At 43.6% G+C, this 21,915-nt stretch overlaps 1 protein-coding gene across 1 annotated transcript in view; it reads right to left on the bottom strand.

The window, feature by feature from the left end:
• Positions 1–1,210: 1,210 nt before the first annotated feature.
• vegfd (vascular endothelial growth factor D) overlaps positions 1,211–21,915 on the bottom strand; it is a 32,209-nt gene continuing 11,504 nt past the window's right edge. Inside the window, exons 4-7 of the mRNA XM_060832901.1 lie at positions 11,802–11,944; positions 7,408–7,499; positions 7,176–7,317; positions 1,211–1,384 (exon numbers count right to left, since the gene is read on the bottom strand). Of these exons, the coding sequence (XP_060688884.1) occupies positions 1,282–1,384; positions 7,176–7,317; positions 7,408–7,499; positions 11,802–11,944 (480 nt within the window). The 3' untranslated portion in view covers positions 1,211–1,281. The remainder of the gene's footprint in view (positions 1,385–7,175; positions 7,318–7,407; positions 7,500–11,801; positions 11,945–21,915) is intronic.

Raw genomic sequence — 21,915 nt, 5'->3', positions numbered from 1 at the left:
TGGCACTGCTCCCATCTCTTGTAGCTATGCTTTACAAATTCCACATCCTTTCATAGTAGGGCAGTCTTCATTAGTGTTAACAAAGTTGAAATTCCTTATCACTATACATCTCTCTTACATCTTTCAGTGATTTGCATAAATATCTCCTCCTCCATCTCCCACTGTCTATTGGGAAGCCTGTAGTATAATCCCCGCAAACTAATTGCAGTTTTTTATTTCTCAGCTAACATTTCTTCCTCATTACAGCAGTGACAATTTCCTTTATCAATAATGCAAAGTTTCCACCCTCTGACATTCCACACTCCTGCTTCCAATCCTGGAATGTTGAGTTGTTCGTCCTGTCTTTCAACCATGTCTCAGTAATTGCAGCAACCTCATATTCCCACGTATTGATCAGTAGTCCAACTTGCTCGAACATTGCTGTCAATCATTTTAGATCAGATTATGATTTGAGACATGTTAGTCCTGTGAAATCAAATGTCACAAGCAATCCTTTACAGAATACACTTCCATTTCATAGACCTGTCTTACTTTACAATTTTTTGGCATTTTAACCCAAGAGTGGGGTCGGTTATTAATAACCTAGGCTACCTGTTTAGCCTAATGACCTTTGGCCTTTTTCTTTACATTAAGAGCAAGAAGTAACAGCAGGACAATGAATGCCTCTTCTTAGAATGGTAATGCCAGAGGAACAAGTTATGATTGGACTGGCTGGGAATCAGAATGGTTTGGGCACAGGAGTTGGTGGAAGAGGAAAATAAATGTGGAACATATATAGAAGAGAGAAGTAACATTGAGTGTTAAGACATTGCTATATGTTGTGCATTTTGACCAGTAATTCAACAAGTCAATTTGTACAGATGCCAATTATATGTATGATTTGGAGGTGCCGGTGTTGGACTGGGGTGTACAAAGTTAAAAATCACACAACCCCAGGTTATAGTCTAACAGGTTTATTTGAAAGCACTAGCTTTCAGAGCGCTGCTCCTTCGTCAGGTGACAACCACTTGATGAAGAAGCAGTTCTCCGAAAGCTAGTGCTTCCAAATAAACCTGCTGGACTATGTCTAGTGTTGAGAGATTTTTAACTAATCATATATACATAGTATGCTTCTCATATTCTAGAAATTATGGACATAAGACATCCATTACTGCTAAGTGGTTTAATATTTTACTTCATTATACTGTATAAATTAGAACAAAGCCAGAAATGTAGAACTAACACTTTAATAATAAAAGTCAAAATCCATGATTTTCAGTCACCTTCCGTCAGTGTATTATATCAATGTTTATTCTTCCACACACATTGGCAATGCTTATCATTGAAGACCTTCCCCGCAGCACAGGATCTACTGTGGTAAATACAGGCAGGTCTATCCACACAACTGTAACAGGAATAAAGAGTAGCTTAAAAATGCTGTCAATCAATTAGCAATTTAAAAATTAATTAGTGCCCAAGGAGATAAGACCTCTTCCTAATAACCTTATGAAGATGGGCACAATAACATTTATTATAGTTCATTAATCAACATCCAAATGCACTTGGCAAGAACCTAATGAAACAAAATGTAGCATCAAAGCACATAAAGAGATATTAGGGCTGATGATTAATGGCTTAATCAAGGACATGGGTTTTGAAGAGAGTTTAAAAGGGCAGTAGAGGGGTTGGAACATTGAGATGTAAGGAGGGAATCACTAAGCTTGGGATATTGAAACCAGTGGTGCAGCAATTGAAATCAAAGACGTGCAAAAGGCCAATATCAGAAATCTCAGAAGGGCTTTTGCCCAAAACGTAGACTCTCCTGCCCCTCGGATGCTGCCTGACGTGCTGTGCTTTTCCAGCGCCACACTCTCCACTCTGATCTCCAGCATCTGCAGTCTTCATTTTCTCCTAGAAATCTCAGAGGGTTGTGCGTTGGATAAGAAAATACAACGGCACAGAGAAATTTGAAAATAGGGTTGAGAATTGTAAAATTAAGTTGTTGCTTGACAAGGAACCAATCTCGAACAGAAAATAAAAACAAAGTGCTGGAGAAACTCAGCAGGTCGGCAGCAGCTTTGGAGCAAGAAACAGTTAACATTTTGAGTCCATTGATGACTCTTCAGAACACTCAGCAAGGTAAATTGAGAAGAATGAGGAACAACAGTCACCTAGGATGTAGATAAGCAAACATGCAGGCTGAATGGGCAGTTTGAACATGGGCATCAGAAGTTTGGATGATCTCAAGTTTACAGAGGGTACAACATGGGAGATTAGGCAGGACTGTGAGTATCAAAACTAGAGATAACAAACGCATGGAGAAAGGTTTTAATAGTAGATGATTTGAGGCAGGAGCAGACATAAATAACGATACAGAGGTGGAATTAGGTTTAGGCCAGAGAAAGGAGGTTGTTGTGGAGACCAAAGACAATAAAATTTTTTCAGACTTCCCACATTTGGATTACTTACAGTGTGGAAACAGGCCCTTCAGCCCAACAAATCCACACCGACCCACACCCATTCCCCTACACCTAGTACTACAGGCAATTTAGCATGGTCAATTCACCTAACCTGGTCATTTTTGGACTGTGGGAGGAAACCCACGCAGAATGTCCAAACTCCACACAGTCAGTCGCCTGAGGTGGGAATTGAACCCAAGTGTCTAGCACTGTGAGGCAGCAGTGCTAACCACTGTGCCACTATGGAAGGCATTTCTGCTCATCCAGTAATGAATACGTAATCTGACAAAGACTTGGAGGGTTGAGGGAGATGGTGATGATGTTGAGCTGGGTGTTGTCAGTCTGTGTGTCTGGATTAAATTAACTGAGGAACAGAATATGAATGAGGAATAGGAAGGAGCTAAAGACAGATGCTTGCGGGACACCTCTAAAACAGTGCTGGAGCAAGGAGAGAAGACATTTGAGGTGGATTTCTGGCTATTGTGAGATGGATAATAGTGGAAGCAAGTAAGACCAATGCCAACCAGGTGGACAACAGTGGAGAGGGATTGGAGGAGGAAGTTGTGGTCACTGTGACAAAGTTTGCAGATAGGTCAAGAAGGGAAAACCCAAGCAGGATGTCATTTGTGACAATGATAAGAGTTGTATTGGCATTATGACAAGGATCTGAATGCAAGAATTCAAACATAAAGTTCTGGCAAAGACAGGCATGGATTTGGGGGGGGCGGTGACAACACATTTGAACACAGGGATTTTGGAGAGAAAAGGAAGTTTGAAGATGGATACAATATCCAGGGCTTTGTTTTTTTTAGAAGAGAGGTAACAACTGAAGATTTGAAGCAGGAGGAGTTGCTATTAGCTGAAGTATTCACAATTCTGGCTGACCTAGTCACCAGGAAGGGACATGGGAAATTCAGCAGTTTGGTGGAATTGAGGTCAAGGGAGCAGAAGGTGTCTCATAGATATGGTGAATACAGACAGAGCTTGAGAGGAGGCAGGAGAGAAACTGGAATTTCTGATGAGCTCAGACACAGGATGGGAAAACACCAAAGCAAGTTTAATCCCATTTGGATAGAGGAAGGATTACAGATAACCACCAGCTCCTTGCACTTATTGTTACAGGAAAGGAGGAGGGGAGAGGCACTGTGACTCAGTGGGATGCGTTTGAGCAAATCAATGCAGAAATGTGGAAAATGAAGGACCGCAGGTTAGTCAGCTGTAAGTAATTTGTGAAATGTTTCTTTTTATCCCCAAGGGAGGACACAGAAAGGGGTGGGGTTGCAGGAGGATACAAGGAAGCGATCAGAAATAGCCTTAACTGTTAATACACACAATAGGGGTGGTGAGGCCAGTTTCTGCTTCCTTTGTCCTTCCAAATGGTGAAGCACTTGTTTAGAAGATGCTGTCAAAGGAAACTTGGTGAGATGTCCTTATGCATCTTGTGGATGGGTATACACTGCTGACTCTGTGCATTGTTGGTAGAGGGCAGCTTGTATGGATGGAGTGACTTAGGCAAGATACTCCAAGGAGAAAGAAGCTAATCAGTTGAAAAGCAGGTCAAAATCCCCAACTGATGGTCACTCAATGCAAACATTACGGGAGAGAATGAGTGAGCATATATATTTTTATGAATATTTCTGTGCTACTCAGGCAGTTGTTAGAGGATAAGGCTTTTAAATGAAAATACTCTTTAAAAGAAAATAACATTACGTAAAATCTTACATGAAATGTGTCAGTTGGAATTTCAAAGACTTTGTATTTAACTTGAAAAATAAATTTAACTGGAGAGGATGGGCTTGCACACTATTAAACTGGAGAGGGTTCAGAAAGGAATGGAGGTTTGAAACGTAAAACTAAACTGGAAAGGCTAGGTCTTTTTACACTGAAACTTAGGGCGTTGGGTTGACCTTATTGAGGTTTATAAAACCAAGTGGGGCATAGATAAGGTGAATGACAAAGGTCATTTCCCTAGGATGGGGGGAGTTCAAAAGTAAGGGGCATATTTTTAAGGTGAGAGGAGAAAGATTTTAAAAGGACACGAAGGCAACTTTTTTACATAGCGAGTGGTTTGTGTGTGGAATGAACTGCCAGAGAAAGTGGTGGTTGTAGGTATCATTACAGTGTTCATTTAGATATGTTCATGAACAGGGAAAGTTAGGAGGGATATGGGCCAAATGCAGGCAGGTGGGACGAGTTTAGTTTGGGAGCACGGTCAGCGTGGATGAATTGTCTGTTTCTATGCTGTATGACTCTATGTTCCTTTTTATCAATGTTGAAGCACTGGCAATGCCTTCTGGCTTTATGTTAAACAGCAGCTTTGCATTTCCCAACGCTGAGCTGGCCCTACAACAGCCCCATGTGATGGCTCTTACCTGCTGACAACTGCAGCCAGTTGTTCAGTCAGAAGTTGTCAGAAGTTGTCAAACTGCAGTGGGAGTCCCACAGACATTAACAAACCCTGAACCTCCAAGGGAGTTGACCTCCTGATTCTACACTAAGTTGTACCATGGGCCAATGCTAAAACTTACTGCCCAAAGTGCCACACATTTAAAGAAGTACTGCACTGTCTTGATGATCTTAACGGTATGAAGGTGCCGGTATTGGACTGGGGTGGACAAAGTTAAAAATCACAAGGCACCAGGCTATAGTCCAACAGGTTTATTTGGAAGCACTAGCTTTCGGAGTGCTGATGACAGAGCAATGCTTCGAAAGCTAGTGCTTCTAAATAAATCTTTGGACATAGGGCCTGTTTCCACACTGTAGGGATTCTATTCTAAAAACCTGTCAGACTATGACCTGGTGTTGTGTGATTTTTAACTTTAATGACCTAAGGAATCAGTCCTGTCATCATTTCCAAGCATTGAACTTCAATTAGATTGATTAAAATACTGCAGTGACTTGCTCTTGCCTTTTCAATTGCTGGCTAACCTGGGCACCAGGAGAGGACTTAGGATAGTCAGCATTTTAGTGGAATTGGGGTCAAGGGAGCAGAAGGTGTCTCATCGTAGATGAGCTCAGACAGAGGAGGCAGGGGAGAAACCGGAGCAGGGGTTCAGGAATAGAATGGGAAAGCATTCACTCTTACTGCCAGCTGTCAGGCTAATTTGGAAGGTTTATAGGCTGGTAACCAACCCATTGGGCCACATTAGATAGGTACCTTCCATAACCATCAGGGACTCGAACTAGAAGCTGGTGATCCAGAGAATAGGATGCTACCCATTTCCTTTCTAACATGTGGACAAGCCAAACTGTCATTGCCTTTCTCAATTCGGATCTGAATTATCATAGAAATCATAGAATCCCTAAACAGGCCATTAGGCCACACTGACGCTCCAAAGAGTAAACCACCCAGGCTCATTCCACAACCCTATTACTCTACATTTACCACTGACTAACGTACCTGACCAACACAACTCTGAAACACTGAGCAGTTTGGCACGGTCAATTCACCTAACCACATCTTTGGACCGTAGGAGGAAATCGGAGCACCTGGAGGAAACCCACACAGACGTGGGGAGAATGTGCAAACTCCACACAGACAGTTGCCCGAGGCTGGAATTGAACCTGGGCCCCTGGTGCTGTGATACTTTGCTGGACATGGCTGACCTCTGCACGGTTTGGTACAATTACGGTTATACTCAGAACCCCATTCCTGATTGCTATCGGGGAGGATTGGTGTGGTGGCTTCTGGGGTTTAAACAAGGTTTTCTAACAATCTCTGTGCAATACAAAGACAGGGAAACAAGTGAAAAGACAAGTGGAATTGTACAACTTGAAGTAGAAATGTTACAGATAAGGATGTACCCCCCCCCCCCCCCCCCCCCCTCACTCGGCCAATGACAACTCTTTGCCAAATTCAAAAATGTTTTGGAAAGTTCTGCATGTTTTTATTGAAATGCAATCTCTTTCCAATTCTGTCGTATCGCTATCACTGGATGACATTGGCTGCAGGTTGCTCATCACTTTTCTGTGAGATTCCTGGTTTGTCTGAAAAGAAATTTAGCCAATGTTTTTTAACCAAAGCCTGCAGGAGAGTGATAACAAAGGCTGAGGTTGTGTCACAAGAAGAATACACTTGCTCAGAAAGTTACTGATGTAATTTTCATTTAGGGTCTAGGGGAACCATAGCCTCCCATGGTCTTTGGAACTCCAAGCTATATGCAACCCAGCTCAATGAGCTAAACCAGAGAATAGGCTCATAGAGTCATACATCACAGACACAGACCCTTTGGTCCAACTCGACAGCACTGACCACACATCCCAATCTGACCTAGTCCCATTTGCCAGCATTTGACACTTATCCCTCTAAATTCTTCCTATCCGTATAGCCATCCAGATGCCTTTTAAGTGTATCTTTGTACCCACCTCCATCATTTCCTCTGGCAGCCCATTCCATACGTGCACCACTACATGAAAAAGTTACCCCTCACGTCCTTTTTAAATCTTTGCCCTCTCACTTTCACTTATGCCCTCGAGTTTAGGCTCCCCCACCCTAGGAAAAAGGCCTTGGTTCGTCACTCTATGCGTGGTCTTACTGATTTTATGAACCTCTTTAAAGTTGCTGCTCAGCCTCCAGTACTCAAATTAAAAAGGACCCAGCCTATTTAGCCTCTCCCTTTAGCTTGAATCCTCCAATCCCGGCAACATGCTTGTAAATCTTTTCAAATGGCCTTTGCCGATATAGAGACCATTTGCTTCTCTTACTTGATAGCTCTCATGTCAACTCAGTGATCCTACCTGCAGGAATCTGGATCAAACGCTTTCTGTTTCTGCGAGCATGTTTCGTGACTTTCCATGTTCCTACATACGCACTCACACAGTTCCTCGTTGAACTCCATATAAGGCCCACAGATGGCCAGCTCTGCAATGGGAGAGAGTTCTGGACAGAAAAGAGAAGCATTTGAGAGTTGCAACGCAGACCGATTTGATTGGAAAAGTACAAAATAATTGAAATAGCGAGTTTTGTCACCATCTTCTCTCTGAACGGGGGAGGTCACACAGTGGCATTTCTCTTTATCCCATACCAGGCCCCTGGAGCAGTGATTCTCATCATACAGACAACTGGAAGTAACAGGAACAGACTGTTAGTCCTTGTCCCTGTCACTGAATTCTAATCTCTACCACAATTAAATTAAAACAAGCAGTGTCCTATTCACTGTATTGTCCCCTTACAAAAAAAGGAACATTCACACTAACCTCAGCAAACTTAAAAGTAGCTTTCGATGCATGAACAATGATTCAAAAAGGATTCTTTTTGTTCAATCCCTCAGAATTGCTGCACACGTTGGCAATTTTTCTCAACTGGTTCACAACCTTGCTGTCTCCGCTGCTGCTACTTTGCATTCCAGGACAACAGGGAAGTATTCCTCACTAATATGGCACGTTCAAAATGCTTGTAGCTTCTTTACAATACCAGTCACCTGTTTCCTGACTGAGTCACTATTACTTTGTAGGCAAGAATGGGAGCTCAGTTATGGTTCAGGTACAGAAGTGTTTTGATTAAATAATAAATCTGTCATTTACTAGTGTGGATGTGGACTTTAGCTGTTGAAAAACACATTTTGTTAAAGCTTTTTCTCTTGCACTCATTTGGATAATTCACAAGAATTACCAACCTAAAAGGGAACAATATTTTGTCACACGGAATGAGAAGGAGATGCTGATTGGTTGACAAGTGGATTCTGATTGATAAAGGCATTGCCATAGGATTAGATTGATGACTGACAGTTAACTGCTAAACTTTGTTTACGTGTTAAACCAGCAAAGTTGACTGTGATTGGTCAAAGCATTGTCCTAAGATGTGACTATCAGCTATTTTGTTGAGTTTAAAGAGGCACAGTGTATGTACATGTTCTTCCTGTCTTTCACTCTGGTGTTTTGGATGTTGGGTCAAGAGGTACAATTTTCCAAATGCAAGGTCTGTTATCACTCAAGGAGCACAGGGTTGGGTTGTACACGATATTGTTGTGGTTGTACACAACATTGGTGAGGCCACTTTTAGATTACTGTCTGGTTGCCCTGCTATAGGAAGGATGCTGTTAAACGAGAAAGGGTACAGAAAAAAATTACAAGGACTGGAGGGTTTGAGTGATAATTTGAGGCTGGATAAACTGGGAGGTTTTTTTTTGCTCTGCAGGATAGGAGGCTAAGGGTTTATAAAATCATGAGAGGCATGGATAAGGGAAATAGCCATGATCTTCTCCAGCGTAGGAAAGTCCAAAGCGAGAGTGCATTGGTGTAAGGTGAGAGGGGAAGGATTTCAAAGGGATATGCGGTGCACTTATGGAATGAGCTGCCAGAGGAAGAGTAGTTGCAGGTGCTGTTACAACTTTTAAAAGACGTTTGAACAGATATCTGGATAGGAAAGATTTAGGGAGGTATGGGACCAATTTAGTTTAGGATACCTGGTTGGCATGGACAAGTCGGATGAAAAGGCCTGTGTCTTTGCTGTACGACTATGACTTGAGATGGGAGTTCCACCTCTCACTTGGGAGGATATCGGCTGTATGAGCTGTCGGCCAATCTGATTGACCAGTTGAGAATGGCTAGCATCTATGTCATCTCAGTGGCATTGACAGCATAAGTGGCAAGTTAGGAACTGCAAGCAGTTCCCAGATCAAGGATTAGATGAAAGGAGGAGACCCTTGCAATGGGATCAGGTGGGGAAGTGAGGGCTTTGGGTAGGTAGAGAGAAGGGTAATACCTTGATGGGGAGCCCAGTGGACAGGGAGCATCACCTTGTGTGGGGGATGGGAATGCTCAGTATGTAAAAAGGGCCTCAACCCTTCATTGTCAAAGGGTGACCTGCCCATGACCTCCTTCCACCAGCCTCAGGATTGGCCAAAAGGATTCATTCGTCCCATGTATGATTGGACGAAAGTGAGGACAATGAAAAGGCCGCTGGGAAATTCTTCAGGCCCCCTATGGTCAATGGAGGCAGGGTGACATTCTCTCCAGTGGGGAGTATGGTCCAATAACACAGCTAAAAAATCTCTCCCCCACCTTCAAAGTGCAGAACCATCTTTTTGCATCCTCTATTTGGAAAGCCTGTGTCTTATCTGGAAGGCAACACCTCTGATAGCACAGTACCCCTTCACAGCTGAAATAGCAGCTTGAGACTGGCTACACCAATGTGTGGCTCAAAAACCAAGCCACCTAAACTTAAAGGTGGGCATCTCTGAGTGTCACTGTGTACTGAGGTTCTACCTGTCCCTGGTGTAACAAAAAGTGGGCCTGGCCTTGTTGCCGTGGAACACTCCAAGTAATTGGACTATTCTGTATCACCTGTCCTTTGTGGAGAAATTTGCAAAGAAAATCACCTTTGACCACAAGTCCATCAAGAAGTGGTCAGCATGTAGTGTCCTTGAGACCCTGCAGGAAAAGGAGATGGTGAATCCTGTCGCATGGTTCCCTGAGCAGTCTGTCAAAGTCGTTCGACAGAATGCCTCATCACTGGAACTTTCCAACAAGCACCAAGACATCGCTTGGCTAGTGTTGAGAAGGGCACTGCCTGTCAGATCTTTCATACATGCCTAGTCTCTGTGCGCTACCGTATGCTGTCCTCAAAGCAGCTGCAGGGGGCTAGAGACTGTCACACATCTCCTGCTGGAACGTGCCTTTGCGAAGGAGGTCTGGAGAAAGAGGCAGTGGTTTTCGTTGAGGTTTGTCCTGAGCAGGACAATGAAGTAGGATTTTGTGCTGTATGGTCTGTTCCCTGGGGTGTACACTGAGACAAACATTGACTGCGCATGGAGGACCATTAACTGGTGAAAGATGCTCTTTGGTCTGCCTGAAACTTGTTGGTCTTCCAGGGCAAGGAGTTGACCTTGAGCAAGTGTTGCAGGCTGGCACATTCCAAGATCCAGGACTGTGTGCTGAAGGATACAGTAAAGCCAAGACGCAGTGAGGAAAGACCACTGTCTAAACTGTTTCTTGCAAAAGTATCATGAGTTCAGTTGTCAGCCCCTCTTGGTGCCTCGAATTTAACTAAATAGTGTCCTGAATGAGTAAGAAATGCTACTGCAGGGAATGTCAAATCACAATGTTTGTTTGTTTGTTTCTTATGTGCAAAGACTGTACAAAACTGCTTTGGTATCTCTGAATGTACTTAATGATTTTTTATGAATGCTATGAATAAATTATATTTTTACAATAATTAACAAAGTACTGAATGTCTTAAACCACCACCTTTGTGGACTCTGTGATGACACCATCCTGGAATGTTAATTCTGTCTTTCTCTCCAGAGATGCTGGCCTGACCCACTCAGCATTTACAGCATTCCCTGTAACAGTTTTGAAAGTTTACGCTTTCGGTCACACCATCATCAAGTGAGAATTACACAAGTGAAGCTACATGCTGGTAATAACCTGGTGTATTGTCCTCTTAGTGTCTTGGCCATGCTCCACATATTGCTGATTCTGACCATGGAAACTGTGTACAAAAGCTGTGAGCTGCTCTTCATTTTGCTTGTTCCCCTCGAAACTTATCGGGCTAGCCTCCAATCTGAGCTCAGCACCTCCCCTGAAAAGCCTAGCTCAGACTGGGATTTTGCCATTGTCTGGGTCTACATGGGGAACCTGCATTCTATCATTTTCAAAACAGGTTCATAGAGTCAGACAACCCTGGGTCCAACCAGTCCATGCTGACCATAATCCTAGACTAAACTTCCCCACCTGCCTGTGCTTGTTCTATATCCCTCCAAACATTTTTTTTTCATTCATGTACTTATCTAAATATCATTTAAATGTTGTAACTGCACCTGCATCTACCATTCCTGTGGAAGCTCATTCCACACATGAACAATACTTTCTTTAAAGATTTACCCCTCACGCCTTTTGTAAATCTTTCTCCTCTCACATTAAAAATATGCTCCCCAGTTTTGAACTCCCCCACTCTCAGGGAAAGGCATGTGCCATTCACCTTATCTTCGCCCCTCATGGTTTTGTAAACCTCTATAAGGTCACCCCTCGAACTCTTATTCTCTAGTGAAAAATATCACAGCCTATCCAACCTTTCCTTATAACTCAAACCCTCCATTCCTGGTAACATACTGATAAATATCTTTTGAAACCTCTCCAATTTGATAATATCCTTCCTATAACAAGTTGACCAGAACTGCACACAGTGCTCCAGAAGAGACCTCAGCAATGTCCTGTAAACCTCAACATGACATCCCAACCCCTCTCCTCAAAAGTCTGAGCAGTGATGGTTAACGTGCTAAATGCCTTCTTAACCACCCTTTGTGACGCATATTTTGTTTATTTTCAAATAAAGTAAAGAATATAACATCAGAATGGTATTTGGTTTCATTGCACATTGGTGATTTAATCAGAGGTGTCACTGTGAGAGGGATTTTCATTTACCTGTAGTCTTCATGTGTGAGGATTGATCTTCGAATAATGGAGTAGGCATGTCGACTGGAGATGCATTTGCAAGACGTGTGGTTTGCAATTCTGACAGTCAAGAGCTCCGGTATATTGGTCAGAGGAATGGCAATCTCAAACAGCTAGAAATACCAGCGAAATGTTAGTGATAACGTTTCAATACACATCCCTCATTGTAATAGAATAACCTGAAGTGGGGAAGACTCTGCCTTGAGGCACCTCCCATCCTTTATCACATGGAAATTGGTTATGTGATATTTGCAACAACGTCCTCTTTTAGCTATTTTAACAAAAGGTTTGCCTGCTAAGAGAGATGAATGCAGTAGGGATGCGATAATGAGATGGTGATGGATATCCCAATATAACTTAGCCTAGTGGTAGTGTCCCTACTCTAGGTCTGGGAGGCACAGGTTCAAGTTCCACACACTCCAATTCTGAGCAGGGTTGATTAAAATTAGCAGTTTTGTGCAGGAAACTATGTTGAAGGGATGGAAGAGTCTGTCCAAGTGTGAGAGGGACCCATGGAGAAAAGGATGATCTAAAATATTGTCAATAAAGAAGTTGCAGCAATCCTGAGAGTCATGCAGGAGCCAGCCACAGGAGTTTGCCGTCACCATTCTCTTTAACTGCAGTAATCTGCAGGAGCTGATTAATCTAGTGTAACAGAGAGAAACATAACACTGAATCATCACAGAGGAGGCTGGAGAAACTCAGCAGGTCTGGCAGCACCTGTGCAGAGAGAAATAGTGTATATGTTTCAAGTCCAGTATGCCTCTTCTTCAGAGCCAGAGAGATGTTGGAAAATGTATTTTTTTAAAATCTACTGTTGAAAGAAGCAGAGGAGGGGCAATAGGAACAGATGATATAGAGACCCAGTGAAAAACAGAAAATAACACACTCGGTGTAGCACGAAGAGGGTCTTGCATTGATCAAGATGTATGCATGTTGGCAGCCAAGGATCAGTTACTCTGATGTGATTGTTACAGAGACTATGAAGAGGACCTGGATATTTAGTCTTTATCCCTTAAGATCCAAAGCTCTTCTGGTCACAAGTTGATATGATATCACTATAACAGATGCTACTTCAGTATCTCCTCAGTATTAGGCCTTGCTAATCCTTACAGTGGAAACCATTGTAGGCCAATGAGGAGACAAGGGTAGCCATCTCACCAATGAGCAGAATAGAATCTTCAGCCATAAGACCCTCAGCACCATAAAGCTGTGGGCATATGTTAAGGACATATTAATATAGGACAATATTTATTCTAGATGATAGGGATCTTACCTACGGCTGGTAAACCAGCCAGGGCCTTTCAGAAGGCCAGCCACATGAACTATCAATCGGACAGTTAACTGGGCCATCGTAGGCCTTGCCCAAAACCCAGAGCCTTGGCTACAGATCCTGCCTGCCACGGGTTGCTGGTCAGTCAGAAGCTGGCAGCTTCTCATTGCTGGTACCACCACCCAGAAGTAAGGTGTACATCTAAGGCCCCGGACCACCAAGGGACCAGGCCTTAGGTGGGGTGGAGGTTGTGAGGGAGGCTGGGGTCAGCAGCAAGAGGCAAGCAAGGGCTGACTCTCAGGCACACACCCGACCCGCATTTTCCTGATGCTTAGTTCCCTCAGTTGGGCACTGAGTGCCTTTGAACAAGCAAGCCCCTGCCCAACAGGGGTTTGATTCTTGAGCTTCTCACCTGGTCAGCCTGGCACCTACTGCCCCCAAACCAGGCAAAGGTGGAGTAGTATTAAACCCACCGACAGTTGTTATTATGATGGATTGACTGAACCCAAACTAAAAGTTACCATCCAAAGTTTTAACAGCAGATGAGCTAGTTGATACGTCCGTCTCTTGTTCTGCTGGTCAGCCTATTTTACATTCTGTAAGAATGTGTGGCAGGGTGAAAAGCTGACAGTGCAGGCTTTCTGAGTTGCTTGTATTTTCCCTTCCAAATGGAGTCTGCAGCCTTTACTAGGTTTCTGCTAGCAAGACAGGACTGAAGTACAGATTCTGGCTCCCTGCTTTACTCTCCAACAGAGTCCCAATGTCAAATGCAATGGATTTGATTCTGGGCCTCAGGTTTAGGAACATTGAAGACGGGTCAATCAGCCCCTCAGCTGCAGTCCCATCATTCAACTAGATCATGATCGATCTACCTCAACTTCCAACACTCATCAACCTGATGTCTTTAATCTCTAGATATCTATTGAACTCTGCTTTGAACATATTCAGGGAGTGAGTATCCTCAGCTCTCCGGGTAGAGAATTCCAAAGATTCACCACCCTCCAAGTGAAGACATTGCTCCTCATCTCACTTCTTCATGGTTGATCTCATAGTTGAGGCTTTGTCCTTCGATTCTACACCCCCAGATTCAGGAGAATACCAATCCAGCCTTGCCCTATAATAATGTTGTATGCTACAGTGTGAACACCTCTCACTTTATTGGAGAATACAGGCCTGGTTAAGGTCAGTATCTATATTCCAATAGACACAATAGAGGGGCCCACCCTGAATGAAGTGAGCTAGAATACGGTGACATCTTCCTGCTTTAAAGTAATACCCAGAGAGAAAAGGTATTTCATTTTCCTTGAAGTGGCAAATGGTCAGGTATTTAAAGGACAACTTGGAACCTTCACATGACCCAGTGGCCAATGGTGTAGGTCGTGCTGGGATTAAGGAGGACGTAACCCAGATTACCTTCCTCGGAGGAGATTAGTGAACCCGATGGGTTTATTTGACAATCATTTGTTCTCACAATGGCGCTATGACTGAAACTAGCTTTCAATTCCAGGTTTATTCATCAAATTCAAATTCCATCATTGAAGGATTTGAATTCTTGTATCCCGAGCAGTAGTTTGGGCCTGTGGACTGTGAATTCAGCCACATAACCACTACAGCATGACCTCTCCTGTGCATCTCATGATATCATCCCTGACTCAATTCTAATATTAAGGTTTAACCTCCTTGTTTTAGACGCACCCACTAAAAAAGAAAGATTAGCTAAAAACATTTAAATATCTGCAACATATCAATTAGATCACCTCCTAATCTTCTACACTCAAAGTACGTTCCATCTTATCTCATGTATCATAATTAGCACCCAGTTTCAGAGAAGGAAATGTTATCTGGTTTGGCCTATATGTTCCTCTAGACCCCAGCAATATGGGTGACTGAAATGGCTGACCAAGTTCAAGGTCAATTAGTAATTGGGAATAAATGCTGGCCTGGCCAGTGATGCCCCCATCCCATGACTAAATATTTAAAAAATCTTTAATCTCTGTCACCCAGTCCCAAACATTTGCTTCCAACTCCATAAGTTGTCATTTTTATTGGTTGTTTCTTGTCTGCAAACATATGAAATACGTTTGCCAAGACAACAGAAATGACATCAATTGCCACTGCCTTATCTATCATTTAAGAGATCTCAACTAGGTTTGTTTGGCATGGCTTACCTGTTGTAAATCCACCCTGTGTTTTTCTGATTTGATCCCCTCAAATGCTTGACCACTCAAACCCCCCAAAAAACAGGATTGAGTAACGTTTCTATGTGTGAGATTAATGGAGCTATAATTTCCTTGTTTCTCTCTCTCTCTAGCACATGTTACATATTGGATTTACATTGGTTGTTTCCAGAGGGTCAATTCCTTAAGAAAATGACTGAAACATCATCAGTTTCATTTCTTATTTTTAATACCCAGAGGTGGAAACAATAAATCCTGGCGGTTTATCCATTTTCTGTTTGATTAGATTTTCCATTGCCATGTGTTTTTTTTAAACTGATATTTAATCAGATACGTTCTTCCCTTTGGTTTGTCTAATTTATTCTTTATTTTGGGATAATTCTATTGATCTATCAATCTACCTATTTATCCTGGCACTTGATCCTCATCCACTGTTGTGAAGCCTCTTGCCAGTAAGTCATTCATAAGTCTTCTATTTCCTGATTACCAGTTATAATATAATTAGAGCGCAAATGAAACCATTTAGAGTCATAGAGTCATAGAGATGTACAGCATGGAAACAGATCCTTCGGTCCAACCCGTCCATGCCGACCAGATATCCCACCCCAATCTAGTCCTACCTGCCAGCACCTGGCCCATATCCCTCCAAACCCTTCCTATTCATATACCCATCCAAATGCCTTTTAAATGCTGCAATTGTACCAGCCCTCACCACTTCCTCTGGCAGCTCATTCAACACACGTACCACCCTCTGCGTGAAAAGGTTGCCCCTTAGGTCTCCTTTATATCTTTCCCCTCTCACCATAAACCTATGCCCTCTAGTTGTGGACTCCCCCACCCCAGGGAAAAGACTTTGTCTATTTATCCTATCCATGCCCCTCGTGATTTTATAAACCTCTATAAGGTCACCCTTCAACCTCCGACACTCCAGGGAAAACAGTCCCAGCCTGTCCAGCCTCTCCCTGTAGCTCAAATCCTCCAACCCTGGCAACATCTTTGTCAATCTTTTCTGAACCCTTTCAAGTTTCACAACATCTTTCCAATAGGAAGGAGACCAGAATTGTACACAATATTCCAACAGTGGCCTAACCAATGTCCTGTACAGCCGCAACTTGACCTCCCAACTCCTGTACTCAATACTCTGACCAATAAAAGGAAAGCATGGAGAGATTGAGGAGGAGTGGCCATCTTCAATGGGCTCGTTGTAGTGCAATTTTTGTTGCACCTGTCCCTTGGGCTATATTGTTGGATGATTTACACATTGATAAGTGTGAGGGCCATTAAACTCACCATTACTTTGGCATCCAAATGCCACATACGATGGGATGCTTTTGACATGCACCATTTACTAAATTAGATAGAGAATGCCATTTTGTTCTGATTGCCTGCAGCACTAAGTAAATCCCATGCACTTCTAAACCAATCACATTTCCTATGTAATAGCCCTGTGCTTTCAACCGACTCAAGATCTTCCACGACTGAGGCAAACCCACTGTTCGCGTCTCAAATGTCTCTTCACAGGTCGAGTTAATAAGGAAAATGAAGGTTACATGTTTCCCAGATATCTGGACATGTTAGCCTGATCCATAGCAATACATTCCTGTGTTTGTGCAATAAAAAACATGCAGACAATAACATTAATGGATGATCAGACTAAAAGGTTTGCATTATCTGGTGTCAAATAAATATAGATGTCTCAGTGGAGAACCCTACATCTGAGCCAGGAGTTCCTTTTACTACATTTATTCCGTCCCTCCTCACTAACTAAAGGTGCAAACACACCTTCCAGGTGAAGGAACACTTTACCTCCACTTCAGACAATCTAGTCTGCTTCATTCGTTGTTCACAATGTGGTGTCCTCTAACTGGGGAACCAAAGCATAGGTTGGGCGATCGCTTTGCAGAGCATCTACGTTCTCTCTGCAGTAAAGACCCTGAGCTCCCAGTTGCCTACCACTTCAACACCCCATCTTATTCCCTGGCCAAGATCTCTGCCTCAGCCTCACTGCAGTGCTCCAGTGAAGCTCAGTGCAAGCTGGAAGAACAACACCTCATTTTCTGCTTGGGAGCTCTCCAGCCCTCTGGACTCAATACTGAGGTCAACAACTTTGGGGATTGAGTTTCTCCCATGTCCTTATCCTTACCTCCACACACCAAGCTGTGTTATCACATGGTCTACTATTACGCACAACCCATTGTCATCCACTGATAGTCTCCATTAGCAGCTATTCCTTCTCCTAGGCTGACTGTTATCCACTGGTTTGTCTGTCCAACTGGACTTTTCTCTTCTTTGGGCTCTATCTCCACCTATCATTCACTCCATACCCCTTCCTCCCCATCCTATCTTCTGTATAAGAAAACAACTATCATTAGTTCTGAGGAAGGGTCACTAGACCCAAAATGTTAACACTGATTTTTTTTCCACAGTGGCTCAGTGCTACCTCACAGCACCAGAGACCTGGGTTCGATTCCAGCCTCAGGCAACTGTCTGTGTGGAGTTGGCACATTCTTCCCCTGGGTCTGTGTGGCTTTCCTCTGAGTGCTCTGATTTCCTCCCACAATCCAAAGATGTGCAGGTTGGGGTGAATTGGTCAAGCTAAATTGCCCGTAGTGTTCAGGCATGTGTAGGTTAGGTGCATTAGTCAGAGATAAATTTAGATGAATAGGGGAATGGGAATGGGTGGGTTACTCTTCGGAGAGTTGGTGTGGAGTTGTTTGGCCAAATGGTATATTCCCACACTGTCGGGAATCAATGCTGGCAGACCTGCTGAACTTTTCCAGCAATTTCTGTTTTTGTTCTTCCATGGTTACTGGGTCAAAATTCTGGAATTCTCTTCCAGAACATGTTGTGCCGAGGATTATTCCTAATCTAAACTAAATAACCTAACCTATGCTCCCCTCAATTCACTGCTGTCCATGTGCATGTCCAGCAGTCACTTAAATGTCCCTAATGACTCTGCTTCCACCACCACAGCTGGCAATGCATTCCATGCATTCACAACTCTTTACATAAAGAACTTACCTCTGACGTCTCCTCTATCCCTTCCTCCTAATATCTTTAAACTATGACCCCTTGTACCAGTCAATCCTGCCCTGGGGAAAAGTCTCTGGCTACTGACTCTATCCATGCCTCTCATGATCTTGTATACCTAAATCAGGTCGCCTCTCTTCCTCCTTCACTCCAGAGAGAAAAGTCCGAGCTTAGTCAACCTCTCTTCGTAAGACAAGCCCTCCAGTCCAGGCAGCATCCTGGTAAACTTTCTTTACACCCTCTCCAAATCCTCCACATCTTTCCTATAATACAGCGACCAGAACTGGACACAATATTCCAAGTGTGGTCTCACCAGGGACTTGTAGAACTGCAGCGAAACCTCGTGGCCCTTAAACTCGATCCCCAAATAATGAAAGCCAAAACACCATATGCTTTCTTAACAATCCTATCCACTTGGGTGGCAACTTTGAAGGCTCTATGTACTTGCACACCCAGATCCCTCTTTTCCTCCACACTGCCAAGAATCCTATCTTTCATTCTATATTCAGCATTCCAGTTCGACCTTCTAAAATGCATCACTTTGCATTTATCCAGGTTGAAATCCATCTGCCATTTCTCAGCCCAGCTCTGCATCCTGCCTATGTCACGCTGCAGTCTGCAATAGCCCTCAAAACTATCAACGACACCTCCAACCTTTGTGTCATCAGCAAATTTACTAACCCACCCATCAACTGCCTCATTCAAGTCATTTATAAAAACTACAAAGAGCAGAGCCCCAAGAACAGAGCCCTGTGGGACCCCACTCAACACTGACCTCCAGGCAGAATACTTTCCATCTACAACCACCCTCTGCCTTCTATCAGCCAACCAATTCTGAATCCAGATAGCCAAATCTCCCTGTATCCCATCCCTCCAGACTTTATGAATGAGCCTACAAGGGGGAACCTTATCAAGTGCCTTGCTGAAGTCCAAATACACCACATCTACTGCTCGACCTTCATGGACCTATCTCCTCACCTCTTCAAAGAGCTCAATAGGATTTGTGAGGCATGACCTGCCCCTCACAAAGTCATGCTGACTGTCCTTAATCACACTATGCTTTTCCAAATAGTCATAAATCCTTTCCCTCAGAACTCTTCCAAAACCTCTCTGACTACAGACGTAAGAATGACTGGTCTGTAATTGCCAGGGATTTCCCAATTCCCCTTCTTGAAAAGAGGAACAACATTCGCCTCCCTCCAATCCTCCGGTACGACTCACGTGGAGAGTGAGGAAGCAAAGATCCTCACTGGCAGCTTAGCAGTCTCCTTTCTCACTTCCCATAGTAGCCTCGGATAAATCTGGTCTGGCCCTGGGGACTTATCAATCTTAATGTTTGCCAAAATTTCCAGCACATCAACTTCAGCAATTATGATCTGTTCAAGCTTATACCCCAACTCCTGAAAGTTCTCATTCACAACAAGATCCCTTTCCTTAGTGAAAACTGAAGCAAAAAACTCATTTAGGGCTTTCCCTATCTGCTCAGACTCCATGCACAAGTTCCCTACGCTATCCCTGATCGGCCCTACCTTCTCCCTGATTATTCTCTTATTCCTTATGTATGAGTAAAATGTCTTTGGGTTCTCTATAGTCCTTCCTGCCAAGCCTTTATCGTGCCCCGACCTGGCTCTCCTCAGTCCACTTCCGAGCTCCTTTCTAGCAAGCCTGTGATCCTCTAAAGCTGTGCTGGATAGATCCTTACTTCCTCCACCTTACATCAGTTGCTTTAATTTAAATAAATGTGAGGTGTTGCATTTTGGTGAGGCAAACTAGGGCGGGACTTCTACGTTTAATAATAGTGGAGATAATTGCTGCATAAGGAGACCTGGGGGTGCATACAGTCATGGTGTCCTACAGCATGGAGCCAGGCCCTTTGACCCAGACTGGTCCATGCTGACCAAAAGGCCCATCCATGTTAACCCCATTTCCCCACACTTGGCATATATCCTTCTAAGTCTTTCCTATCCATGTATTTGTCCAAATGCCTTTTAAGTGTTGTTAATATACCTGTCTCAACCACTTCCACTGGCAGCTCATTTCACATGCTAACCCCCTCTGTCTGAAAAGGTTACCCCTCAGGTTCCCTTTTATTCTTTCCCCTCGCACCTTAAACTGATGCCCTCTAGCCCTCGATTGCCCAACCCTGGGAGAAAGACTGAGTCCATTCACCCTATCCATGCCTCCCATGATCTTATACACCTCTATAAAATTCCCCCTCAGACTCCAAGGCTCGAAAGAAAAAAGTCCTAGCTTGCCCAACCTCTCCCTATAACTCAGATTGTTGAGTCCTGGCAACATCCTTGTAAATTTCTTCTGCACTCTTTCCAGTTTAATAACATCCTTCCTGTAGCAAGGTGACAAAAACTGAACACAATACTCCAAGTGTGGCCTCACCAACGTCCTGTACAGCTGCACCATAACTCCCCAACTTCTACATTCAATGCCCTTTTAATTTTATACTATCATCTACACTGTCTACACCTAACATTGTGTCTCAATGCCCTGACTGATGAAGGCCAGTGTGCCAAAAGCCTTCTTCACTGGCCTGTCTACCTGTGACTCCACTTTCACAGAATTGTCAACCTGAACTCCAAGAGCCCTCTGTTTCTCTACATTCCTTAAGGCCCCAGCATTCATCATGCAGATGTGTAGTTCGTTGAAAGTGGAGTCACAGGTAGACAGGGTGATGAAGAAGGTGTTTGGCACCATTTGCCTTCATTGGTCATAACATTGAGTACGGGAGTTGGGATGTCATGTTATAGCCGTGTGGGACAATGCTGAGACCACTTTTGGAAAATTGCGTACAATTCTGGCTTCCCTGCCAAAGGAAAGTTGGTGTTAAACTTGAAGGAGTGCAGAAAACATTTACTGGGACTGGAGGGTTTGACTTATAAGGAGACGCTGAACAGGCTAGGCCATTTTTCACTAGAGCATGGGAGGCTGAGGGGTCACCTTGCAGAGGTTTATAAAATTATGTGGGGCATGGATAGGGTGAATAGCCAATGTCTTTTTCCCTGGATAGGGGAGACCAAAACAAGAGGGCATAGGTTTAAGGTGAGAGGGGAAAGATTTAACAGAGGCCCAAGGGGCAAATTTTCACGTAGAGGGTGGTACATGTATGGAATGAGCTGCCAGGGGAAGTGGTGGAGGCTGGTACAATTGCAACATTTAAAAGGCTTCTGGATGGGTATATGAATAGGAAGGGTTTGGAGGGAAACAGGCCAAATGCTGGTAAATGGGGCTAGATTAGGTTAGGATATCTGGTTGGCATAGACAAGGTGGACTGACGGGTCTGTTTCTGGGCTGTACATCTCAATGACCTATTATGGATAAATGGAAGGGGAAGTGGACTGTGATGGATGGATGGCAGGCAGCTCTGCAGGCTGGACACCCAGTCTGATGCTCTCAGGAGAACAATTACAATACCATGATAAAAACAAACTACTGCGGATGCTGGAATCTGACACCGAAAGAGAAAATGCTGGAAAATCTCAGCAGGTCTGGCAGCATCTGTAAGGAGAGAAAAGAGCTGACGTTTCGAGTCTAACTGACCCTTTGTCAAAGCTCAATTACAATACCACTCTGAAAACCACCCAGTAAAACA

This window comes from Hemiscyllium ocellatum, chromosome 12 (genome assembly GCF_020745735.1).
Source record: "Hemiscyllium ocellatum isolate sHemOce1 chromosome 12, sHemOce1.pat.X.cur, whole genome shotgun sequence".
Classification (NCBI taxonomy): domain Eukaryota; kingdom Metazoa; phylum Chordata; class Chondrichthyes; order Orectolobiformes; family Hemiscylliidae; genus Hemiscyllium; species Hemiscyllium ocellatum.
The sequence above is the reverse complement of the archived record's forward strand: the minus strand, read 5'-3'. Positions and strand labels throughout refer to the sequence as shown.